The 23,732-nt window shown below is 39.6% G+C and overlaps 2 protein-coding genes across 3 annotated transcripts in view; one reads left to right on the top strand and one right to left on the bottom strand.

The window, feature by feature from the left end:
* Window positions 1-212: 212 nt before the first annotated feature.
* Window positions 213-23,732, bottom strand: part of MOXD1 (monooxygenase DBH like 1) — a 51,173-nt gene continuing 27,653 nt past the window's right edge. For both annotated transcript variants that reach the window (XM_072141515.1, XM_072141514.1), the window contains exons 5-12: window positions 17,739-17,918; window positions 17,478-17,580; window positions 15,647-15,813; window positions 13,939-14,130; window positions 6,383-6,442; window positions 4,897-5,039; window positions 4,504-4,672; window positions 213-468 (exon numbers count right to left, since the gene is read on the bottom strand). In XM_072141515.1, the coding sequence (XP_071997616.1) occupies window positions 316-468; window positions 4,504-4,672; window positions 4,897-5,039; window positions 6,383-6,442; window positions 13,939-14,130; window positions 15,647-15,813; window positions 17,478-17,580; window positions 17,739-17,918 (1,167 nt within the window). In that variant the 3' untranslated portion in view covers window positions 213-315. The remainder of the gene's footprint in view (window positions 469-4,503; window positions 4,673-4,896; window positions 5,040-6,382; window positions 6,443-13,938; window positions 14,131-15,646; window positions 15,814-17,477; window positions 17,581-17,738; window positions 17,919-23,732) is intronic.
* Window positions 14,041-23,732, top strand: part of LOC140122860 (trace amine-associated receptor 3-like) — a 63,381-nt gene continuing 53,689 nt past the window's right edge. Inside the window, exon 1 of the mRNA XM_072144105.1 lies at window positions 14,041-14,133. The gene's annotated coding sequence lies outside the window, so the exon portion shown is untranslated. The remainder of the gene's footprint in view (window positions 14,134-23,732) is intronic.

Below are 23,732 nucleotides of genomic sequence, written 5' to 3'. Positions count from 1 at the left end.
GGAAGTAAACTTAGAAGCTTTCTATAGAAGGATAACAAGCAGAGATCTAGTAAACGGTAAAGAATTGATACAGAAAGTATATTGAAAAACTTTTCCTTACACAAACAATATCAATTATTTTTTTGAAAGTGGACAACCCTTTAATCTTCGAATCCCAGAACCACATTTGCAGAACAGCACACCACCATAAAAAATAGTGAAATATAAACAAATTTGAGAAAAAAACATTTTATTTTGTGTAAAAAAAATTTCTAACAGTGCAATTGAATAGTGGTTTCAAAACAAAAGTTGGTGCCAATGCACAATGTCTGTTTCTTATGTATAGTGTATTGCTGTGCTCAGTACAAGTAGCAGACATGTGACTGTTATGGAGACTGCGGAAGAGGAGACTGAAGAAAACGAGGCACATTCTGTTGCTTCCGAAGTATACGTCATCACTTCAGGGGGTGACAGTAGCATTCCCTGAACCTGTAAAATGTCACATAAAGTATATTAGAGTTATATGTTGTGGGTTAAATTGTATGGCATAGTAGTAGGGTAGCATAGAATTAAAAAAACAATAATAATGAGAAGATAGTTCATTAAGCATGTTTGGAAGTGATTTACATGTTATAACCAATCATTTATCTGCTATAGACTGGAAGTTGGAATTCTACAGGCCCAACAAAATAAATTACAATTACCATTCACAAGTTCAGTACCCAACCAGGTGGTTGCCACTGGGTGGGGTGACTCCTAAACCTGATCTTAGCAGATAGGATATAAAAAGTATAGGTTGGGGGTCACCTGGGTAATAAACATTCAAAAATCAAAAACGTTCACAAATCAAAATATTTTCAAAAACGTTAGGTTCAGAGAGATCCTGCAGTGCTCTCTTAAAACCACTTAAATAGACAAACACTGGGTCCAGATAGAGTACACCATCAGGTTCTATATATATATATATATATATATATATATATATTTAGCACATTGTCTTGATCAAAATCTGATCCTAGGTCTCTCCTACACACATCGAATGCTGGTTCATATTTGTTAACTCACTTGGGTATAAATACATTTTCAACTCTATCCACAGTTGTCCAATTGGGGGTTGAATTCTGAGGACTCTCGTGGCCAATCTTGCAGTTCTACTTGATTGTCAAATAATTACATTAAATGAGATTATTGGGTCTAGGGGAAAATATGTGTAATTGGCTAAGTGACCAGAAGGTCATCCTTAAAGAAAATCTACCATCAAATTCCAATATGATATACCAGGGGAACTTACTCATAGACCCTGGCATGGTGACTGTGTTAATCTTCTTATATTTGTTAACCATGGTCTCCTTCCTTCTAAAATAAACTTTTACAATTATGTTAATAAGGGGCTTTGGTGGGTGTTTGAAGAGCCCCTCAGTAATGAATTTTCACAGGGTGTTACAATGAGCATAGGGAAGGGTGAGACCTGTTCTGCTCATTTGCTCAGCCTGTAAATTTGCAGCACTGAGGGGCTCTGGGAACACCCACCAGCGCTTCTAAGACTTATTAGCATAATATTAAAAGGGTTTTTTTTAGAAAGAAGGAGGTCATGGATAACAAATATAAGAAGATTACCACAGTCACAGTGTCTGTAAGTGAGTAAGTGCCCCTGGTTTATCATGATGGATTTTGATGGATTTTTCCTTTAATGGCAAACCTGAAGCAACAGTTTCCCACCCCTTTCATTGAAATATTTTTAAAATGACTTCAAAGAGGTTTTACAGGGTAGAATTTCTATATTTGCACATAACACTCAGCCCTATAAAGTAAGCAACACAGTGCTGTATAGTCTAATGTTACAGAGGGAGTTTAAAGGACACCTGTCATCAGGTCTGTGTCACTTGTCCTGTCACTACTACCTGTTGGAGCAGCTCACAAGGATCCCATCCCAGCCTTTATCTAGTTATTTCATACATTATTCATTGTAAAATCATCTATTTTTTATCATGTAAATGAGGCTGGTCACATGGTCAGAGGCAGTGATGTCACCCCTGTTACCCCTCCCCTCTCCTCCCCCTGCTCATGTCTGTGTGTAATGTATAGTAAAGCATGGCTAGTGTGTGTGCTGCTGACATGCTGCATCCTCCTAATATACAGGTGAGAGACAGACATCAGCTACACATGAATCTGACATGTTCTGCTGTAACATGGCTGCAGCCTGGAGCTGCTGTATCTCTCCTATACACACACATGCACACACAGGCTGCAGGGGGCATGGCCACCAGCACCAGGAAGCACATCATTATACAGCCTCACATCATTACACAGGCTGTCAGTCATGCACTGGGGGTGTGGCTGTGCCTCCCACTCATGAATAGAGTGGACAGCTTGAATATGCTAATGCTTCATAGGACATTTCACAGGTCATTTGCATACAGCTTTAGGACCTCATTGCTTAGGTTTGCAGGCATGTAGAGGGACAATGAAGGAATAGAGGCAATGCTCTCTAATGGCAGTTTATGAAAATATATTTAGTTTAGGGGGCTTATTTTGCATGACGGGTTCTCTTTAAGATTGCAGAAGTGGATGACCTGAAGCATGTGATGAGTCACATGCTTATGACATCACTACAGGTCCTACAACCCCTCTCAACAAGCCTTCTGCCATCTCTAGATTTATTATACGCTTTGCCATTTTAACCATAAAGCAAGGCAAATGGAGATTGGGGGGGCAAGATGGGGGGCAAGGTAAAATCTCTGCTAGCTGCTAAACACCAGCAGATAGCTAATTATAGAAAATTAGGAAGTTGCTTATTTTTGCTTAGTGCAGAGTTTTTATACTTTAGGCAAAAGTTTTTATACTTTACAGTCCATAGAAAATATTATATTAATATTACCATATATCATGTTAAAGGGGAGACTCTCCTGTTTAATATGACACCATTATTAATATGATAATTGTGTTTCTAGGTGCAAGGGTTCAGGAGTTATAGGCATTTGAATTGTGCCCCCTGCCAGCAGAAGGCAAAATGTAGAAGCTGTAGGAAAGACTTTCATCTGCGGCTGAACTTAGGAAAGGGTGATGGAATAATGCTGTACGTATTTATATCAAATTTTGGTAAAAGTTACTATTTATTAAAATAAAACTTAGGAAAAACTACAAAAGAGCTTATTTTTTCACATTTGAAGTCAATTATTGGCAAATTTTATAAAGAACAAAACATGTAATTTATAAAACTATCCTATTAAGTTAAAGTCTCACTTGCCATGAAAGAACAAATCAAAAATTGTTATGATATGTAAAGCTTTTCCAGAGATATTGTCATTCAAAAAAGTGCATAGCAGAACATGTACATGGATGTATTTACTGGTAAAAGATAATGAAACATTAAAGGAAACCTAATTATTAGCTGGTGACAGGTTCCAATAGCCTGCAATGATTCATTTAAAAATGCCTTTGTAGGCATTCTGAATCTGAAAGAATATAAGACCTTGCCTGGCACCATACAGTGAATCACAGGATGGGAGGGGCAGCTCCAACAGTCCGAGGCACTGTCTCCTCAGTTAGCTGATGTACGCAGGGAGTGAGCAGGGTAGAGGTTGAGGGAGAGGTATGAGTGAGGAGGAGGGGAAGGCAAATCAAGGAGTCTACCAGCTCCCAAATCAATATGTAATGTACTCTATAAGCTTTCCATGCAAACCTTTATTTATTTCCAGCAACCTGTCATTTCTGCAAAAATAAATTTTTATCTTTCTACAAATTGTAATTTGAATGTGCTACTGGTGCACCTGTTTTTTTTTCTTTCCACAACTTATTTTTACTTAAAATGTCTATAATTGTGTTAACATTTCTGGTTAGCAATGCACAGCATAGAAAGATTAAACCTGGTGTACCCGCAGGACCTGGTTACCATCTTTACGATTTTTTAAGGTGGCAGCTAGGTACTGCTGTCACACATCGCTGAGTGTAGAGTGGGTGAACGGTGAGAGAAAATGAAAATATGTAAAAAAAAAAACTTAGCGAAACAGGATATATTTATGAAGAATTAGAGACTAGAAAGGCATATATACCATTTTCCAGGATGATTAGAGCAACATTGATTTGGACTGAAAAGATTCTGACCAAAACCAAATCTTTTAATTTTTTAATTTAGCAAAACTTCAGCACAGTGAATCTTGAATGATTCGTTCATCACTAATTTAGTGCAATGTGTGGGAACCCACCCAGAAAATGAATTAAATGTCGTCCTGTGCTTGAGAAAGATCCAGGTCTGTTTAGAGCTTATATTGCTATGAACATTTCTAGAGCTGACAGATGCTCACAGCTGCTTAGCTTCTCCACGTAGATTCCCAATGAAAGAAAAGTATTGTTGCTTCCCAACCTTGTTACTAGCACTATAGTATGGGAATGGGAGCTTATTCAGTTAGATCTTGGCTAATATCACAATGTCTGTTCATATGATGTAACACATTTGTTCTTACTGTGTATCACTGTCTATTGATAGCAGCACATTCTATATTTATGGCCATTGCATTTACTTACATTCCATTCCGCACTTTCATGTTTAGAACATCTGACATTAATAGGTATTTGTTTAACACGCTCATTAAAGGCATTTCCTTTTTTCTTTGACCATTGAAATGTGTTCATGGCCTCTGTAAATGTAAGGTTGTTGTAGCGTTTTGGACTCTTGATTATAAAGGGCCATGACCTGCAATGCAAAGCACATTATTATTATGTTATTTTTCCTACCACTGAACTAGATCTGGGATACATATAAACCCCTGCACTATATATATGTTATAAGCTTTACAATACACTGTCATACTTAAATATTAATAATTCCATAAATGAAAAAATCTTTACTGTACATAGTTTAAAGATTATCAGTTTTAGCGTCATATACAGCAAATTATCATTCATGATCCTTCTTACGTGATTGGTTTGTATATTTCCTTTACTCCAATGAACTGAAGCTGCTCATTTATTTCTGAGATACTTTCACATCGGGCAAGATCAATTTTAGGATAATAAATTAAATAGGAAAGACACATTTCATCTCTTGCACTCAGGCCACCCTAGAATTTGAATGACAAGTACAAATATTTTAATACATATTTTAAAATAAAACGTATCAATTAATAGCAAATATATATGAAGCATGTTTTCTATATTTATAGTAATTCTAAAGAAAATTAAATAGAAGACTGTATACACTGCAAAAGTTTCAAAGATTATAGAAACATCACTGTGTGATTACCCCTGATATTTGTCATATATTTATTAAATAATCTGTAATACTAGGGAATCTGTCAGCAGTTTCAAATATAGAAAGCTGTAGTCAGTGTTAGATATTGGCCCTAAAGCACTGTGTAACTATACCTTTAATTATATCTTTAATATAACCAGAAGCCTGCTACTGCACATCATTAGAGGAGATTAGCTGTGAGATCTCACACATGAGTGCACCATAGTCCAGTTACAATCCTGAAACATAAAGTCCTGCTTTTACTAATACTAAGTAGTCTTCCTTTTAAAAGAACCTCTCCTTAAAGGGGACAGCTTACAATAGATAGCAGACAGTACATAGAAAGCATGCTTTTAAATATTCCATACATGAATTGGTTACAGAAAGGATAAATGCCTGAACTGCCATACAGATAATTGGGGACATAAATAATACAGAGGCACTTTATGTGTTTCCGTGATTCACTCATATTGGATTGTATTATTTTACTGATTTTTAGCGTGATCCATCCATCAGTTGGTTGCTAATTTCATTAGCAAACAATTATTGTTTTATTGTTATATCATGATAATTATCCTTCAGTTTTCACTATTGGCCGGATTGTTGTAATTGGATCATCTAAATAAAGCAGCATTTTACTGCTTGGACTAGTGCAGATAATGTCATAATTCACTCTCCTGAACCACTGGGAATAGTAGCTATTAATCTATAGCTATTCTAGAACACCATCTATTCCAACTGGGTCAGAAATATTATTTATTAACGCCAAGCAGCTGAAGGGGGAAGATTAATCATGATATAGCATGTGCACCAGCGTATGAAGGAAACTTCATCCCTCTGGTGCCACCAGATACATGAACTGCTAATTGGTCTAGTTTCGCACAAATCATGGGAATGTTCAAGGTCGAACATTGGCATGGTCTGGAAATGGTGTAAAGGGGTAATCACAATTACTGGCAATTATTATGACCACTTGAGGGCTTCTACCCCAGAATTCCGCTGTTATAAAGCATAATATTTTGTGGAGAGAATGCAGAAATGTTATTACAGGACACACAGTAGCAGTCACAATGTAACACAAACATGTTTAGCATGCGGGCTCATGATAACTGCTCTTATCCTTTGTCTATTACCAGAAAAAGGAGAGAAGGGAAGTTTACTGCATTATCTTACCCAAGTCATAGTTGATCTGCCTTTTGTGTTGTACTGACATTCTGTAATTAAATGATCACCCTGGAGAGGGAATAGTAGACAATAGTAGTGAGAGTAGTCATAGAAAAAGTTATATTAAAGTCTCATTGACATGTATATGTAATTAGGAGACTTTCAGTTAAATTCACACATGGAAGTTATTATATGCTGTATGTATATATCTAGTCACTCCCTTAGAAGTGGAATTGCTCTAATAATATGATCTAGTTTCACATTTCCCATTAGGTCATGAGGCATAAAAGAGAATATTTCAGATAATTACAAATAGTTACAAATAATATTTGAGTCGAGTAACTAGAGTCCACAAGGTCTTGGTGCAAAGTTTCTAATGGAGCCCCCCCTTTTTCTTACAGTGGCCACTGGTCTTACTAATACCCCTTTGTGCATCATAGTCAATCATAAAGTACAGATTGGGGGGGGGGGGGTGAAAAAAAGGTAATATTATTACCACCTCTTTTTCTGCCTCCGCACAATAAAAATGATGAAATAGATAAAGCAGAATATAGGTATAGGATAAAAACCCTTATCACATTACATATAACGTTTCCATTGCCTGCCCCCTAACTTTGGCCATCGGCCATGGGCAGCTGCCAAAAACATCATAATGGGGATCTACCATTGGTGATCTATTACAGACCCAGGGGCTTTCAATATATGTACTTTTTCCAATATTGTGTGATGCCTATTGCTTCCAGGAACTGCATGGACTTACAGGCTCCTTGCAGGAAGCTCCTCGGAAGGCCCAGGGGGTAGGTAGAAACACTGTCTTGGGCAGATAAAAGAGTTTCCTGCTCAGAAGTTATAACAGGTGATAGTCATGGGGCTAAAGAGATGTAACCAGTCTGATGTTGTGGCTGCCACAGTTCAATACAACAACATCTGCCATGCACTTTACTGTTTTCCTGTATTAGAGTAGTGCACAGGCAGATGCTCTTATATAAACTCTTTTATATAAGAGGGTCTCTCACTCCCTGTAGGCCTGGTCGCAGTCGCATAGGGTACGTAACAGCCTTGGGTTGGAAATTTGCTCACGAGTCTTGTGTATTTAGTATTTATTGTCTTTATACAATATTTATATATATTTTAAATCAAGCTGCTAAAATCAAGCTGCTGAAAAAAATTAATGAATTATGAATAATTGTTAATTTGAAAGGTTTTTTAACTAAATACCCGTATTTTTCGGCCTATAAGGTGCACCGGACTATAAGGCGCACTGGAGTATAAGATGCAAGATCAAATGCAGTACCTAAAAATGACTAGCAGGTGGCAGACCTGTGCACAGTTCAAGCAAGCTACACTTCCCGGGAAACATGTCTTCAGCTTGTCAGAGAGCTCCGATCTCAGAGGTATGGGCTGCTGGGGGTTAATGCAGGGTGATGCAGCAGGGGTTAAGCGGTCTCCCTCTACCCCTTCCCTCCTCAGCCAGGGTGTTATTCCTGTGGGGTTCCCTGTGGCTCCTTCTCTTTCCCCTGTTACAGGGCTGTCAGGTATGGAGGATTGTTTACTGATGATGATGTTGATTGCCTCGTGGTCGGCACTATGGCAGCTCCGGTCTCTCCGTGCTAGGGGAAGGCAGGATGGGCACAATGTTAGTTGTGGTGCCAGGGCACTTCAGGAGCTAGGGACCCTGTATACTGTGTGGGAAGGTGCAGGAAATTTCTGGGGATGGAGCTATTAAACACTGGTAAATGTACAGTACATCTTGTCTGTAGTACATTACTGTATAAGTTCATATATAAGGTGCACTGGCCTATATGTTAGGATAGGGTACACAAAAGACAGGGGATAGTGTGCCCTGAGCTTGCCCCAACCTCTGTCCCTTCCTATAGCCCCCCCACGCTAAACCGTGGGGCGACTACTTGAAGACTCGGAATATTCTGAGTAAGTGTGGATAAGGGAAAATACAAACAGACTGACAAACATAGAACATAAAAGAATCGTAAACAAGCCGGAGTCACAACTAGAGGGAACGTCAAAAAGCAGAATCAGTAAGCAAGAGTCAAAGTCCAAAACTAGCCGAGTTAACAACAATATAGATACAGATACTGAGCAATACAAACTAGCAGCAACCAGGTGGAGAAAGGGATTTTCAAACACTGGCACAGGAGACCAGTGAAGCTGCAATTTATGCAGCCAGAACTCCACCTCCAGAACCTGATAGGTGCTGGACAGCATCTGGGAATTAACCCCTCATGGTGCAGAAACAACCAGGCACCAAGCAGAGGTTCAAAGTCCCAGCAACTCCTAGACAGCGCGAGATCTTAGCAGCCGCTGCCCAGGACGAGAGGTGGAGTTTGCGCGGATACGCGCCGGGGTTCGGAGAACACTGCTGGTACCACCAGAAGAACCAGAAGTCCCAGCAATCTCCCTAGCGAACCTGACAGTACCCCCCCCCTGACGGGGGGCCTTCGGACCCCTAGATCTTAAAGATGGCTTCTGAGGGTAGGTCTGATGAAATAACCTGAGTAACCGTGGAGCATGAACATCTCTAGCCGGAACCCAAGACCTATCCTCAGGACCAAAACCTTTCCAATGGACCAGGTACTGCAGGGAGTTACCTACCCATCTGGAATTCACCACCTTTTCCACCTCAAATTCCAGATTCCCCTCCACAATAGATGGAGAAGGAGGGTCAGAAAGAGGCAAAACAGGCTCAACATAGCGCTTCAGAAGACTCTTATGGAAGGTGTTATGGACCCGCCACCCTGCTGGAAGTGTAATCTTGAAGGAAACCGGGTTAACAATATGAGTAACAACAAACGGACCCACAAACCTGGGCGCAAACTTCAAAGAGGGGACCTTCAATTTAAGGTTTTTTGTTGATAACCACACTTTATCCCCCACCACAAACGTATCAGATTTAGTGCGCCTTCTTTCAGTTTGTTGGACCATAGAATTTTGTGCCCTCTGAATATTCTCCCGAACTTGTGACCAGAGCGAGCGCAACTTGGATGTAATAGCTTCCGCTCGAGGAATATTAGAGACAGGCACAGATGAAAAAGAGAAACGTGGATGAAAACCATAATTGCAGAAAAACGGAGATACCTGTGTGGACGAACTACAGTGGTTATTAATAGCAAATTCTGCCAACGGAAGGAATTTCACCCACTGGTCCTGACTGTCCGAGACAAAGAGTCGCAGATATTGAATCATCTCCTGATTCATTCTCTCGGACTGACCATTAGACTCAGGGTGAAACGCCGACGAGAACGACAAATTAACTTCCAGTCTAGAACAAAATGCTCGCCAAAATTTGGAAACAAATTGTACGCCCCTATCTGATACAATATCATCTGGTATACCATGGAGGCGTACAATATTCTGTATAAACAATTCAGCCAATTCTTCAGCTGAAGGCAACTTTTTTAATGGAACAAAGTGTCCCATTTTAGAGAAACGGTCCACTACCACCCAAACCACTGAACAGCCTTGAGATGCTGGCAGATCAGTGACGAAGTCCATAGACACGTTAGACCATGGCCTGGTGGGAACTGGAAGCGGAAGAAGAGGCCCCTCAGGACGTCTCCTGGGAGTCTTTCCTCGCGCACAGACCTGACAGGCTTGGACAAATGCGTGCACATCCTTAGTCATGTGAGGCCACCAGTAACTTCTCTTTAAGAGATCCAAGGTACTCCGCATTCCCGGATGACCAGCCAATACCGAGCAATGCGTCTCCTCCAACACTCTCAAACGACAAGAAGGAGGAACAAATAATTTGCCTTCCGGAAGGTCTTTAGGTGCAGATCTTTGTCCTGCTAAAATTTGAGAGGAGAGGTGGGAGGAGACAGCTGCCAGCACAACCCCTGGAGACAAAATATTACTGTCAGCAGCCTCTGGAAGCTCAGGAGTCCCGAAGCTACGGGACAAGGCATCAGCCTTCACATTTTTTGACCCAGGTCGGTAGGTGACCACAAAATTAAAGCGAGAGAAAAACAAGGCCCACCTAGCCTGACGTGAGTTCAAGCGCATAGCAGTGTCCAAGTATACTAAGTTCTTGTGATCCGTGAGCACAGTTATCGGATGAAGAGCTCCCTCCAAAAAGTGTCGCCAGACTTCAAATGCCCACTTAATGGCAAGGAGCTCTCGATTACCAATATCATAATTCCTCTCACAAGAAGAAAATTTTCTAGAGAAATATGCACAGGGCCTAAGTCTGGTGAGAGTGGAAGACCCCTGAGACAACACTGCACCTACTCCTACCTCGGAGGCATCAACCTCCACAACAAACGGTAGAGAGAGGTCAGGTTGAACCAAAACCGGGGCTGACGAGAATGCCGCTTTTAGAGTTTCAAACGCTGAGTAAGCGGCAGGGGACCAATTGTTCGGATCAGCACCCTTACGGGTCAGATCCGTGAGGGGTTTGGCGATCACGGAAAAGCTCTTTATAAAGTTCCGATAATAGTTAGCGAAACCTAAAAAACGTTGTAAGGCCTTAAGATTGGTAGGCCGAACCCAGTCCGTGAGCGCCTGAACCTTACTCGGATCCATCTGCACATCAGAGGGAGTCACAACATAACCTAAGAAGGAAACCTTCTGGACGCAAAAAACACACTTTTCCAGCTTAGCGAAGAGGTGGTTTTTGCGCAACCTGGTAAGTACTTGGCGGAGATGTTGCTGGTGAGAAACCATATCAGGAGAGAAAATCAAAATATCGTCTAGATATACCACCATAAACACACCGATGTAATCATGAAAGATGGAGTTCATAAACCCTTGAAAAACCGCTGGGGCATTACTCAAACCAAAGGGCATAACCAGGTATTCAAAGTGCCCCAAAGGTGTATTAAATGCGGTTTTCCACTCATCCCCTTCTCGGATCCGAATCAGGTTATAAGCCCCTCTGAGATCTAATTTAGAGAAAACTTGGGCCCCAGAAACCTGATTTAAGAGATCCGGGATCAAGGGGAGAGGACCTGAGTTTTTTACCGTTATCTTATTTAATTCTCGATAATCAATACACGGCCGTAGACCACCATCTTTTTTCTCAACAAAAAAGAACCCGGCCCCAGTGGGCGACTCAGAGGGACGGATATGTCCGATTGCCAAACTCTCATCAATATAACTCTTCAGTGACTCCCGTTCTGGTACTGACAGGTTATATATACGACCCTTTGGCAATCTAGCATCAGGAAGAAGGTCAATTTTACAATCAAACTCCCTGTGAGGAGGAAGGACTTGGGACAAGGGTTTTGAAAACACATCTGAGTAATCAGAGAGAAAACCTGGAAGACTCTGATCTTCCGCTACTACTGTACATAATGAAACTTTGGACAGGTGATCCTTACAGTGAGGACCCCAATGAACCAGCTCCAGAGTTTCCCAATCAATTACCGGATTATGGATCCGGAGCCAGGGTAGACCAAGAATGACATTTTCAGACAAATTTTCCATAACTAGGAAAGAACACCATTCTTCATGCATAGCTCCTACCATAAGCTTTATCTGGGGGGTTCGGAATTTGATCAACCCTGCCTGTAGAGGGGTCAAATCCGCACCCGACATCTGGATAGGAGTGGACAATGGAATCAATGACATGCAAAACTGAGAGACAAACTTGTAATCGATTAAATTAGACGCAGCACCTGAATCCAAAAAGGCGCGACCAGTGCAGGAAACAGACTGAAACTTAACTGTACAAGGTAAATACATTCTAGACACAATTGGGAGTACCTGAGCTCCTAAGCAGTCCCCCCGACTACTGCTTAGGAGCGGAAGTTTTCCTGCTGCTGCCTCTTGGAACAGGTGTTGACCAGATGATCAGGACTTCCACAGTAGAAACAAAGATGACGTCTCAGTCGATGTTGCTTCCGCTGTGCAGGAGAGATGCTATCCAGCTCCATGGATTCCAATTCTGGACTACCTGGAGACAGACTGGCCGCTGGCTGACAGTCAGAGGACACCCGAGGTGATCGCCTGGATCTTAGGCGACGATCAACTCGGATGACCAGAGTCATAGCATCATCTAATGTCTGAGGCTCAGCATAAGCTAAGACTAAGTCCTGTACTCGGTCTGACAGTCCGGACATAAATTGGTCTTTTAGGGCGCAGTCATTCCATTGCGAGTCAGTCACATACTGTCTGAACTGGGCACAATAATCTTCTGCTGTCCGTTTTCCCTGACACAGAGATCTAAGGTGGGAAACTGCAAGTGCTCGGCGGTCAGGTTCGTCATAAATCTGGCCTAAAGCAGAAAAAAAAGCGTCAAGAGAAAAACGGGATGGAGAGTCAGGTGGGAGAGAAAAGGCCCAATTTTGCGGATCCCCACGCAGCAGGGAAATTACCACGCCCACCCTTTGAATCTCTGTGCCCGATGAACGAGGACGTAAGGAAAAATAAAGTTTACAGCCCTCCCGAAATGAAAAAAATTTCTTACGGTCACCAAAAAACATGTCAGGGAGAGGAACCTTAGGTTCAGGTGTGGGTGGCAGTGGATCCTGCGGTGATGTCTGCACCGGAACCTGCATAGATTCCTGAATTTGGAGACGGGAGGCTAGATCCTGAACAAACTGAGTTAGGGTCTGGACCTGAGTGACCACAGCTGACAAAGGCTCCATGGGAGGAGAGAATGTAGCAGGTCGGATACAGGATGCAGACCTATGTGTGGCCAGTGTTTCTGTTAGGATAGGGTACACAAAAGACAGGGGATAGTGTGCCCTGAGCTTGCCCCAACCTCTGTCCCTTCCTATAGCCCCCCCACGCTAAACCGTGGGGCGACTACTTGAAGACTCGGAATATTCTGAGTAAGTGTGGATAAGGGAAAATACAAACAGACTGACAAACATAGAACATAAAAGAATCGTAAACAAGCCGGAGTCACAACTAGAGGGAACGTCAAAAAGCAGAATCAGTAAGCAAGAGTCAAAGTCCAAAACTAGCCGAGTTAACAACAATATAGATACAGATACTGAGCAATACAAACTAGCAGCAACCAGGTGGAGAAAGGGATTTTCAAACACTGGCACAGGAGACCAGTGAAGCTGCAATTTATGCAGCCAGAACTCCACCTCCAGAACCTGATAGGTGCTGGACAGCATCTGGGAATTAACCCCTCATGGTGCAGAAACAACCAGGCACCAAGCAGAGGTTCAAAGTCCCAGCAACTCCTAGACAGCGCGAGATCTTAGCAGCCGCTGCCCAGGACGAGAGGTGGAGTTTGCGCGGATACGCGCCGGGGTTCGGAGAACACTGCTGGTACCACCAGAAGAACCAGAAGTCCCAGCAATCTCCCTAGCGAACCTGACACTATAAGGCGCACCTTTGATTTCTGAGAAAATTAAAGGATTTTTGGTGTGCCTTATAGGCCGAAAAATACGGTAGATTAGAAAGCCTTTGTGCTGTATACAAAGCTGCTTTTAGTTGCCTGAGATACAGATCACCACTTTTACTTCCACTAGTAAGAATTTAATCAAAATCATTGACAGAACCACCAGCCCTAATGGTAAAGTGATTGTCATGTACAAGGTAAAATCCACCAGTACTATGGCTCTTCTGGGGAGACTGAATGGCAATAAACTCACAGGTAGAATGGTTCGTTCTTCTTCTAGATACTGGAATTCCTGGAAATTGAAGTCAAACTCATTGTCATATGCAAGTAACTTCTGTTCTTCTCCTTTCCTGAAGTGACGTGCACGGAGAACATGGCCAGCTTGATGAGCATGAAGTAGAACAGCAAATACATGGATCCCATCTGGTTGTTCATGATTCAAAGCCTGGTAACAATTAAAGATACATTATATATAAGTGCATTATTATAGCATATGGTAGATATATTTATTCTTCTCTAACAACATAGAGTTCACTAACATTTTTCTGTTTAAATGCAATCACACCAAAGATGGGACAAATTTGTTTTATGTTTTATAATGACATTCTCCAAATATTTTAGTGACATTAAACTTTGACAAAACACATCCCTTATTGCAAGGAAAAGACTTCCAGCTCATTGATCTCACATCTGGTCTGTTTGGGGCAGACTTCCTGCTTAGAGCTTGAAAACTTCTTTATAATTTAAAGTACAACTGTAAAGTATACAATTTTCTGTCTAACTCTGCACTAAGCTAAAATAAGTAATTCTCTAATTTACTCCCATTAGCTATCTTCAGTTTGCCTGCTAGCACAGGTTTTACCTTGTCACTCTGGGTGTCTTTGGTTGGTAATCTGTAACTAGACAGTGGAGAGGAGTGGTGGAGGTGGGTGGATCTGGTTAGGAGGAGCTCTAGGAGATGTACACACACTCCTGATCATTAGCCTGCTGGGTGCAGGAGAATATCAGTCCTTGCAGCATGTAAAAAACTCTAGGACCTTGAGTGATGTTTCAGCATGTGACTGATCAAATGCTTCAAGTCATCCAATTACAAACATGCCGCAGTCTTCATACTTCTATAGGAAAGGTATGTAGCAGAGCTGGCTGTGTTTGAACATTTAAAAGCAGCAGAATTGTGTATATGTGGAAGTTTGAATGCCCAAATAAAGACAGAGCTCAGGCTCTCCATCAATTCTAATCAGATCCTGCACACATATCAAAGTATATAAGCAGTGAAACCTCTTTGCACAGGACAGAGTGGTCTGCAGATAGGAGACTGCTTCCATAGAGTATAACGACAAAACAAAATAAAAAATAAAAATCTATTATTGACTAAAAAAATAGTCTTTTAGTTAGATGTCCTCTAAGAGAGGTGATCTTTTGGAGGGGCTTCAATATGAGTATGTAGGTATATTATAGTGTAGTAGGAAATGGTTTACTATATATTTTTCTTTCTGGTGTAGTAGATTGCTGTTTTTCTTACTATGATGCAGAGCTCCAGTGCTCTGTGTTGTCAGGTCTGTGTCTTCCCTGCCTTGCTCTGCACTAGATCACTGTACAAGCAGTAACGCCAAATTTGTGTCCTGATTGGCTGGGTGATTTGTGCACGTTCACATGAATGCCCTCAGTGCTCTGACCTCACCGCCCTTAGCTGATTTCACAACCAGGAAGTCCTTCCAACTTCAGGAGAAGCTGAGAGGATTGTATCCTTAATATTGTTGTCAAAGGCTCTCTTCAGCGGTGCTAAAACTATTTTTATCAAGAAACTTTACAGAAAAATTAAATTAATCTCAATATAGAGCACAGGGCAAGAACTGCTTAAAATAAGGTATCATTTCCATATACAACACATAGAAAACATTATCATTTGCGAGCTTCCAGACATGCTGTTTGAGGAATAAAATGGCAGTCACTACACACACCTCTTCCAAACATTCCATAGTGCAGTGTCCTTCGGAGCTGAATGCAGGCATACCTGGTGGGATCATGTGATATAGGCTGACCCATATGCCTGCCTCTAATACACCGGCATCATGTTTTCTTATCTGGGGGGTGTAATACATTTTAATTCCTGAACTGTCTATTATCCCTGAAATGAACAGAAAGACATATTTTAGCAATTATTTTAGCAATGGGGAAAAGAAACTGAATTTTAAAGGTTAAGAAAAATGTTATTTTCTAACTTTCTGTATCCTATACATGAAACAACTGCAAAGTAATAAAAGTGCAGTACTTTATGGCTACAATCCCTTACAGCTAGTATTGGTTAGCTAGTTATACTGCCAAAATGGACAATTAAATGTTAAACCATTTGCCTTCAACAACCCCTGAATAAACTAGTCTCCTAGTATCAGTCTTTTTGCATTCCTGAAGTAAGGGCTATGGGGTCTATGATATCTATATACACCTCTTGCGTGTGTTTAGACACATAGGGGCAGTAGATTTACTCAGCACTGATAGGACTGTAGTGGAAATTTGCACCTGTATTTTAATTGGGGGGTTGGAACTTGATTCCAAGCAGAAAAGTGGGGATTTTTTGTGAAAAAAAAGTTATTGCCCACCATTGCACAAAAATTTGCAACTTTTTAAACATCTGGATTTCAAAGTCAAATTGTGCACAAGATAAAGGACCCCCAAAGTCTCTTTCAACTACTGTTCTATCCTCAAGGCAAATGTAGGCTATAAACCAAATATTTCTTTCTATCCTGCCATCCAGTCTGCATGCCTACAAGGAACTTGCCCTGAGTACTAAATCTACCGTACCTTATAATGTTTATGTTACTCATATACTAAAAAATGTTTCACCTTAACCTTTCAACCTACACATGTCAAAGGATTGTAATACCCTCCTCAAACCATGACAGGCTCCACTTCATCACAATGGTGAATCATCCCTGCTATTTAGACAAGTACATGCCTCTAAGATCTTTGACTTGAGACTGTCTGGCACAAAGGTAACAATAAGATTAGAAGATTAGAAAACCATATTACCGAAAGAGCTCTCTAGAAATGGAGGGGGATTGAGAAACCTTAAAGCCAATCTGTCACTACATATATAGTAAACCTTAGCACACATACTTAGGGTCCTTTAGCCTGTGAACATTTATGAGTTGTATCTGTAAGTGCCACCGAAATATAATAAATAGTAAGGACTTATAGCATAAAGAGGGTGAATGCTTGATACTAGTCAAAATAACTGGTACATTTCCTTTAAAGGAAACCTACCATCACAGGTGGCAGGTTGATTTATTATAATGCAGCCCAATCAGTTTTTAGCTAATCCTTTAATGCCCACTAACATTACAAATCTTTTGTTATATAAATATGCAAGGCTACTGGGGCGTGGAGTAGCCACACCGTGAAGTGGGACCTATGGCTACTTTACGCCCCATTAGCCTCTTTGAATCCCTTCTCCGCTCCTGTCTTCAGTGCGCTACTTGCAGCAGCTGCGCACACTCGCCTAAGAAGCCAAAGTTCCACGTATGCGCAGTAGGTCTGGCTACGAAGCCAAGGACATGCAGTGCCTTAATGGAGAGGCTGGAGTTACTAAGGACAGGAGGGAAGGAGGGATTCTAAGAGGCTGCTATGGAGTGGAGTAGCCATAGCTCCCGCTCCACGCCCCAGTGGTCTTGCAAGATTATTTGCATATCTATATGCAAATGATCACATTAGATTTTTACATTATATACATAGATTTTTTTTATCACACTGAATGAATGGTGGGGAAATAATGATTTTCAGTTTTTTTGTTACCTTCCTTTTGGAGTGGATTGTCATAATGAACTTCCATAAGAACATATTTTGGGTCTGTTGGGGTTCCAATAGATAAGCCAACATGTGGTGGGTAAACAAATCCCTTCAAGAAAGTAAAATAGAAGGTCACTTTAGAAAGTAAAACTGGAATGTGATCCTATGGTTGTCTTGCAAATATATCACCTCCACAGGAATAAGGGTCTGATATACTGTATTCCTGGTTATGTTTTATTATACTATATACCTTATCATGGTACTCACCTCCCCTCCTATTGCCCAAGCATAAAGTACAGTTTCACAAGTAAGAAAGACATCAGGCATATTTGGATGATAGCATTCATGTCCATATTTAAGCACTGTGTCGCCAGCTTCTCTTTCACATTCATATAATAAAATATGATGCACCAAGCTTTCATGTCCTTGCTGTATTAGTGGTTCAACCTAAAAATAGTCAGTTTGTATGAATAAGTAAAAAATTGTTTTGTTTTATTAATATTGTTTTAATATATTATTGACAAAGCAAAAACAAGCCTAAAGCATACATCTTTCAATAAATTTTGCAGAAATCATTATTCGAGTTTAAGTAACTGAGGATATTCCAGTGTGTGTATATGAGGAATAACGCTATTTCTAGTCATTGGCCAACATTAATCAAAAACCATGCAAGCTGCACTGTTGTGCAGTCAGTGAAGAAGGAAGGACTTTGCTCTTATAACTCATTTTACAAATTTTGGTGTATGCTGATTCATACAAAGATTGTTGAAAGGTTAGTGTCCATTTCAATTTTAAGAAGATTGACTTTAATCAGACAGTATTAACACAGGACTTTTCACTGTAGTTACATTTGTTTGTTTGTAATAAAAATGTGCTAACTGGAATAAATGAGCTTTTGGCTCATGATGATACAATTCAACTCTTCGGTAAATTGTCCAAAGGCAAACAAGTGGTAAAAATGAAAAAATAATGAAATGAAGATTATTTGCAGAAGTTCTAAATTAAACATGTTGTGCAAAGAAAAAACATGCAGAACTGTGTACGAAATAAAACCCAATGAATGAATTCACCAGCCCATAAATAATTTTTGGTTTTTGGTACTAACTCACTTTTTTCGGCTTTCCAAAAAAAGACACCGCCAGATTGTAAGCATTTCCTATAGACTATACTCTCAGGAATACCCACAGAAGCATCCAGAACACATATAAAACCAGGAGCCAGGAAAAATGGTGACATAGAAGCACAAATACAGAATCAGTCAATACAGTATTCAACTGTTTTATGACTATTCTGACAAATTTGGGCACATTAACAAGCCAATAATTGGCTGTGAACATTTGCGTAAATGTCAGTGTTTCACAGTGGATTTACATCAGTCTGACATCCGTTTTCATGGATCCCTATAATCTATAGTCTATTGGTGATCCGTAAAAAATGGTTCTGACTAGAAAATGCTCAACTACTCGACGGATTGGTGGCAGGTCAATCAAAGTAACACCCCTGTGAGTTGATTTTAGTATTGCATTAAGTGCAGCTCTGTGCCGTCATTCCAGTATATGTTAACTGAGATATGTCAAGAGAAATAAGTTGGTAAAGAGTTATCCAAATTGATTCAACACTAAACTGTGCCCTCTTTGTGAACTGTACATATTTATCCAACAACATCTTTTGGAAAGCAGTAGGACACTGCCAAAGCTAAGATCTAAATCCTTTAATACTCTTGCTTGCAACAACAATCAGCTGCCCAAAACAGACATATCTTTGTTTAAAATCTATTGATGTCTTTTTCCTAAGTCTTTTAAATCTCTACCAGTCAATTGATGTGCGTACAAAAGTATTTCACTTTTTCTTTGCTTTCATTTTAACCCTTATATTGTGAATTTTAAATAATGGCTGCACATTTTTAAATATATATATATATATATATATATATATATATATATATATATTTATATATAAATACCGGTATATATTTACACTCAAGATCAAAATGAAAGAACAATTTATGATCACTTGTTTTTTTTCTCTTAGAAATAATTTAATCTCCATTGATCCACATTTGATCGACTATTTGTAAGTGGTACACCAGCACCAGAACTGTATTTTACAAAATAACCAAAGTAAATCAACAGAAAACCTTTATTTTACCAAAAATATGATGATCATAATTAGATAACTGCAATCACTGTAGCACAAAGAAAGATTATAATTACATTTTCTGAAGCTTACAACATTTCACCAATCAGTAGGAAGTGCACAAGCCTTTGCTTTGGAGACTTTAGCACACCTGAGACCACAGGACATTACTGGTCTCTCACACTGCTGAGGTGGGATTTTGGTCCACTCTTCTTCAAGTATGCACAATTTTGGGTTTAGATTCGGATTCTTGCCTGGCAATTTCAGTGTTTCAATCTTTATGATTTAAATAACTGCTTTATTTAGGGGCAATGTCCTCATTCAGTGAAAAACTTAAGGAAGGAGCCAGATGTTGTTTAAGAAGGTTCTGACATACACTTGCAATCACTTGCCTAACTTGCCATGTAGCTGTACGAGAGGTCCAACTCTTCTTGGAGAAAACCTTGCCTAAACCATGACACTTCCTCAACCACCTTTCACTGACTTCTTTGCTCATTTTGGGATCAGTCTTTCCCCACTTTGTTCATAGACATAATGTTTCCCATCAGATCTTAATAAATTAAATGTGCTTTCATTACTAAAGTGAACCACTTCTATTCTGGCCACCGCTGCCAAAATGTGAGGTGGTCGTATCCGAGGAAGCTATCTCGTTTGTAAGGGACAACATGACTACATTTCTGAGAAATTATCTTCACACGGGAACTTTTTTTTTTTTAATAACATCAAATTGAAGAAATGTTTACGTATGGCAAATGAATGAAATGAAATGTAAATGCCCAGATGGGAATACCCCTTTAAGTGCCCCTGATTTATCATGCTTGATTTTGATGGTAGATTTCCTTTAAGTTGTACTATTTTCCACTATTTTGAAATATGCTATACTTTTTGAGTGACATGGTATTTGTCATGCAAAGTAAAAAGAAAAAGCCGAAACATCCATGTTTTCTCTAATAGCATAAATGTTCCATCAGATAGACATAAAATAAAACAGAATTGAAAATCATCTTCTGTGCCACCTAAAGGGATTATAACATCAGAGTAGGCTTAAGCATTATAGTTTTGTGGTGAAATAGAGAAATAACTAGTCTTTCTTTTAACCCCTAGGGGACACAGCCTATTTTGGCCTTAAGGACGCGGCCCCATTCTTCAAATCTGACCTGTGTCACTATAAGTGGTTATAGTTTTGGAACGCTATGAGATATCCATGGGATTTTTAGATTGTTTTCTCGTGACACATTGTACTTCAAATTAGTTTAAAAATTTGGATGATATCTTTTGTGTTTAGTTATGAAAAAAAACAAAATTTGGAAAAAATTTGGAAAAATTCTTTATTTTCAACGTTCTAAATTCTCTACTTTTGATGCAGATAGTCATAGCTCCCAAATAAATTCATAACTTACATTTCCCAAATGTCTGCTTTATGTTGGCATGGTTTTTTAAGATTCCACATATTTTACTAGAATGTTATGAGGCTCAGAATTTAGGTATAATTTTTCACATTTTTTGTAAAATCACCAAAACCTGTATTAGATGGACCTGCTCAACTTCTAATTGACACTGAGAGGCCTAAATAATAGCGAGACTCGTAAATTACCCCATTGTGGAAACTACACACCTCAACGTATGAAAAACCACTTTTAAGAAGTTTGTTAACGCTTTACGTGTTTTATAGGGGTTAAAACAAAATGGAGGTGCAGTCTGCAAATTGTAATATTTTTTCACAATACACCCATTTTGGGTGGAAAATTAAACATTTACAATGGATTAAATAAAAAAAGGCTCCACAAAGTTTGATACCCAATTCCTCCCGAATGCACCGATACCCCATATGTGGTGGTAACCTGCTGTATGGGCGCACGGCCGGGCATAGAAGGGAAGGAGGCGCCATCCAGATCAGATTTTCTATGTCACATTGTACAGGCTATAATTTTTTTCTTTTTTTTAATGTGGACCTATAGGGGCTTATTTCTTTTGCCACATGAGATGCACTTTTCTGGTACGTAATTTAGGGGAATCTATAGGCTAATTGGTGAGATTTTATTAACTCTTTGTTGGTGGAGGAAATGAAAATCATCACTTTTCAGGAAGATTTTTATGGGTTTTTTTTTTTGCCCGTTTACCATACCATAAAAATAGTATATTATTTTTATTCTATGAGTCGCCACGATTACAAAAAGACCTCATTTATATAGATTTTTTATTTTTTTCCCATTTTTAGTGCATAAAAAGTAATTTGGCAAAAATGTTGTTAATTTTAGCATCACCGTCTTTCATATGCATAACTTTTTTATTTTTTGCCTCACAAATCTGTTTAAGGGCTTATTTTTTGCGAGAAGGATTGTTCTTTTTAGTGGTCTTATTTTAGAGTGCATAACATTTTTTAAATCCCTTTTTAGAGCATTTTTATAGGGTATTAATTGAAAATGATCTTTTTTATGGAGCTTTTTTTTGTTTTGTTTTTTACGGGGATCACTTTGCGGATCTAATAACGATTCTGTTTTATTATGCAGATTGTTACGGACGCAGGGATACCAAATATGTGGGGGTTTTGTGTATTTTATTCAATTGTACTGAATAAAAACCAATTTGGAGAAAATCTTGTTCATTTTAGCATCACCATCTTTTCATATGCATAACTTTTTTATTTTTCGGCTGACAAATCTGGTTAGGGGCTTATTTTTTGCGAGAAGAGTTGTTCTTTTTAGTGGGCTTATTTTGGAGTGCATAACATTTTTTAAATTACTTTTTAGAGCATTTTTTGATAAGGTATTAATTAAAAATTATCTTTTTTCGGAACGTTTTTGCGTTTTTTTTCTACGGCGTGTACCGTGCGGGTCCAGTAACGATTCTGTTTTATTATACAGATTGTTACGGACGCGGCAATACCAAATATGCGGGGTTTTTTGTGTTTTTGTGTTTTTTATACTTTATTAAGTGTTTTTATGGGAAAGTGACATTTTAGGGGCTTATATTTTTATGTATTTATTTTTTATTTATTATAATGTGTAGTGTTAAGTGTTTTTGCATATTTTTACTTCTACATACTTGAACTTAAACCAGTGATGCTCTGATCACTGGTTTAAGTTCAATACACTGCTCTACAATACTATTTTATTGTAGAGCAGTGTAAACTGTCTGAGCAAGCTTGCGCATGCTCAGACAGTTTACAGCCAGACCCGGAAGGGGTCTGGCTGCCATGGAGACTGGGCAGCTCCGAGGCACATGCCAGTCCTCGGAGCTGCCCAGAAGTGGATCGGATCCCCCGGTAAGCGGCACGGGGGATCCGATCCACAGCGCAAACACCCTTACACGCCGCGGTCATGTTTGACCGCGGCGAGTAAGGGGTTAACACCCGCGATCGGAGCCGGCTCCGATCGCGGGTGTTAGCGCAGGCTGTCAGCTGTACTAGACAGCTGACAGCCGCTGCTTCTGGTACCGGCTCCGTTCGTGAGCCGGTGCCAGAAGCAGGACGTTATAGAACGTCCCCGTGCGCTAAGCATCTAGCGCCGGGGACGTACTATAACGTCCTGGTGCGCCTAGGGGTTAATAATGACAAAAAGTAAACACATTAAAGGTCTACTAATAGCAGAAGAAACAAAATGGATTTGGATAGAACTTAAACACAATCATATGTTCCTCTTAGGGAACAACAAATACTTGCAAATACCAGAAGAATCACATAAGCTGTTCCTTTGATTGAACAATTTCACATTCTTGTGGAGAACCACACTAAGGACTGTAAAAATCCCATTATTACAAAATATTGTAATTAAAAGCAGACTACATCCATCATTAGTTTCTAGCACAATAAGTAACTTTATTACAGATGAAATTTTCTCAGTAGAGGAAAATGTATTCTATTTGTCTATTGGATTTTACAGAATTTTCTCCTCTTGTCATTACCTATACTCAATCTGTATCAGCCCTCTTGCCAATAAATACACCACTGGCTTCAGTGCGGTATGACTATTCAGTTTTATCTCCCATAAGTGATTTTCAGCACATTATAGTCTGGAGATTTAAGGCCAAAAGAGACAATAGTTTCTATTTTCAAGTTACTTGCAAAATAAGACACAAGGAAAACATCCCTTGTTTTTATGCAGTCACACAGAAAATCTTTATTAG

Source organism: Engystomops pustulosus, chromosome 3, assembly GCF_040894005.1.
Source record: "Engystomops pustulosus chromosome 3, aEngPut4.maternal, whole genome shotgun sequence".
Classification (NCBI taxonomy): Eukaryota; Metazoa; Chordata; class Amphibia; order Anura; family Leptodactylidae; genus Engystomops; species Engystomops pustulosus.
Note: the sequence above shows the minus strand (reverse complement) of the source record. Positions and strands in the feature narration are given on the sequence as shown.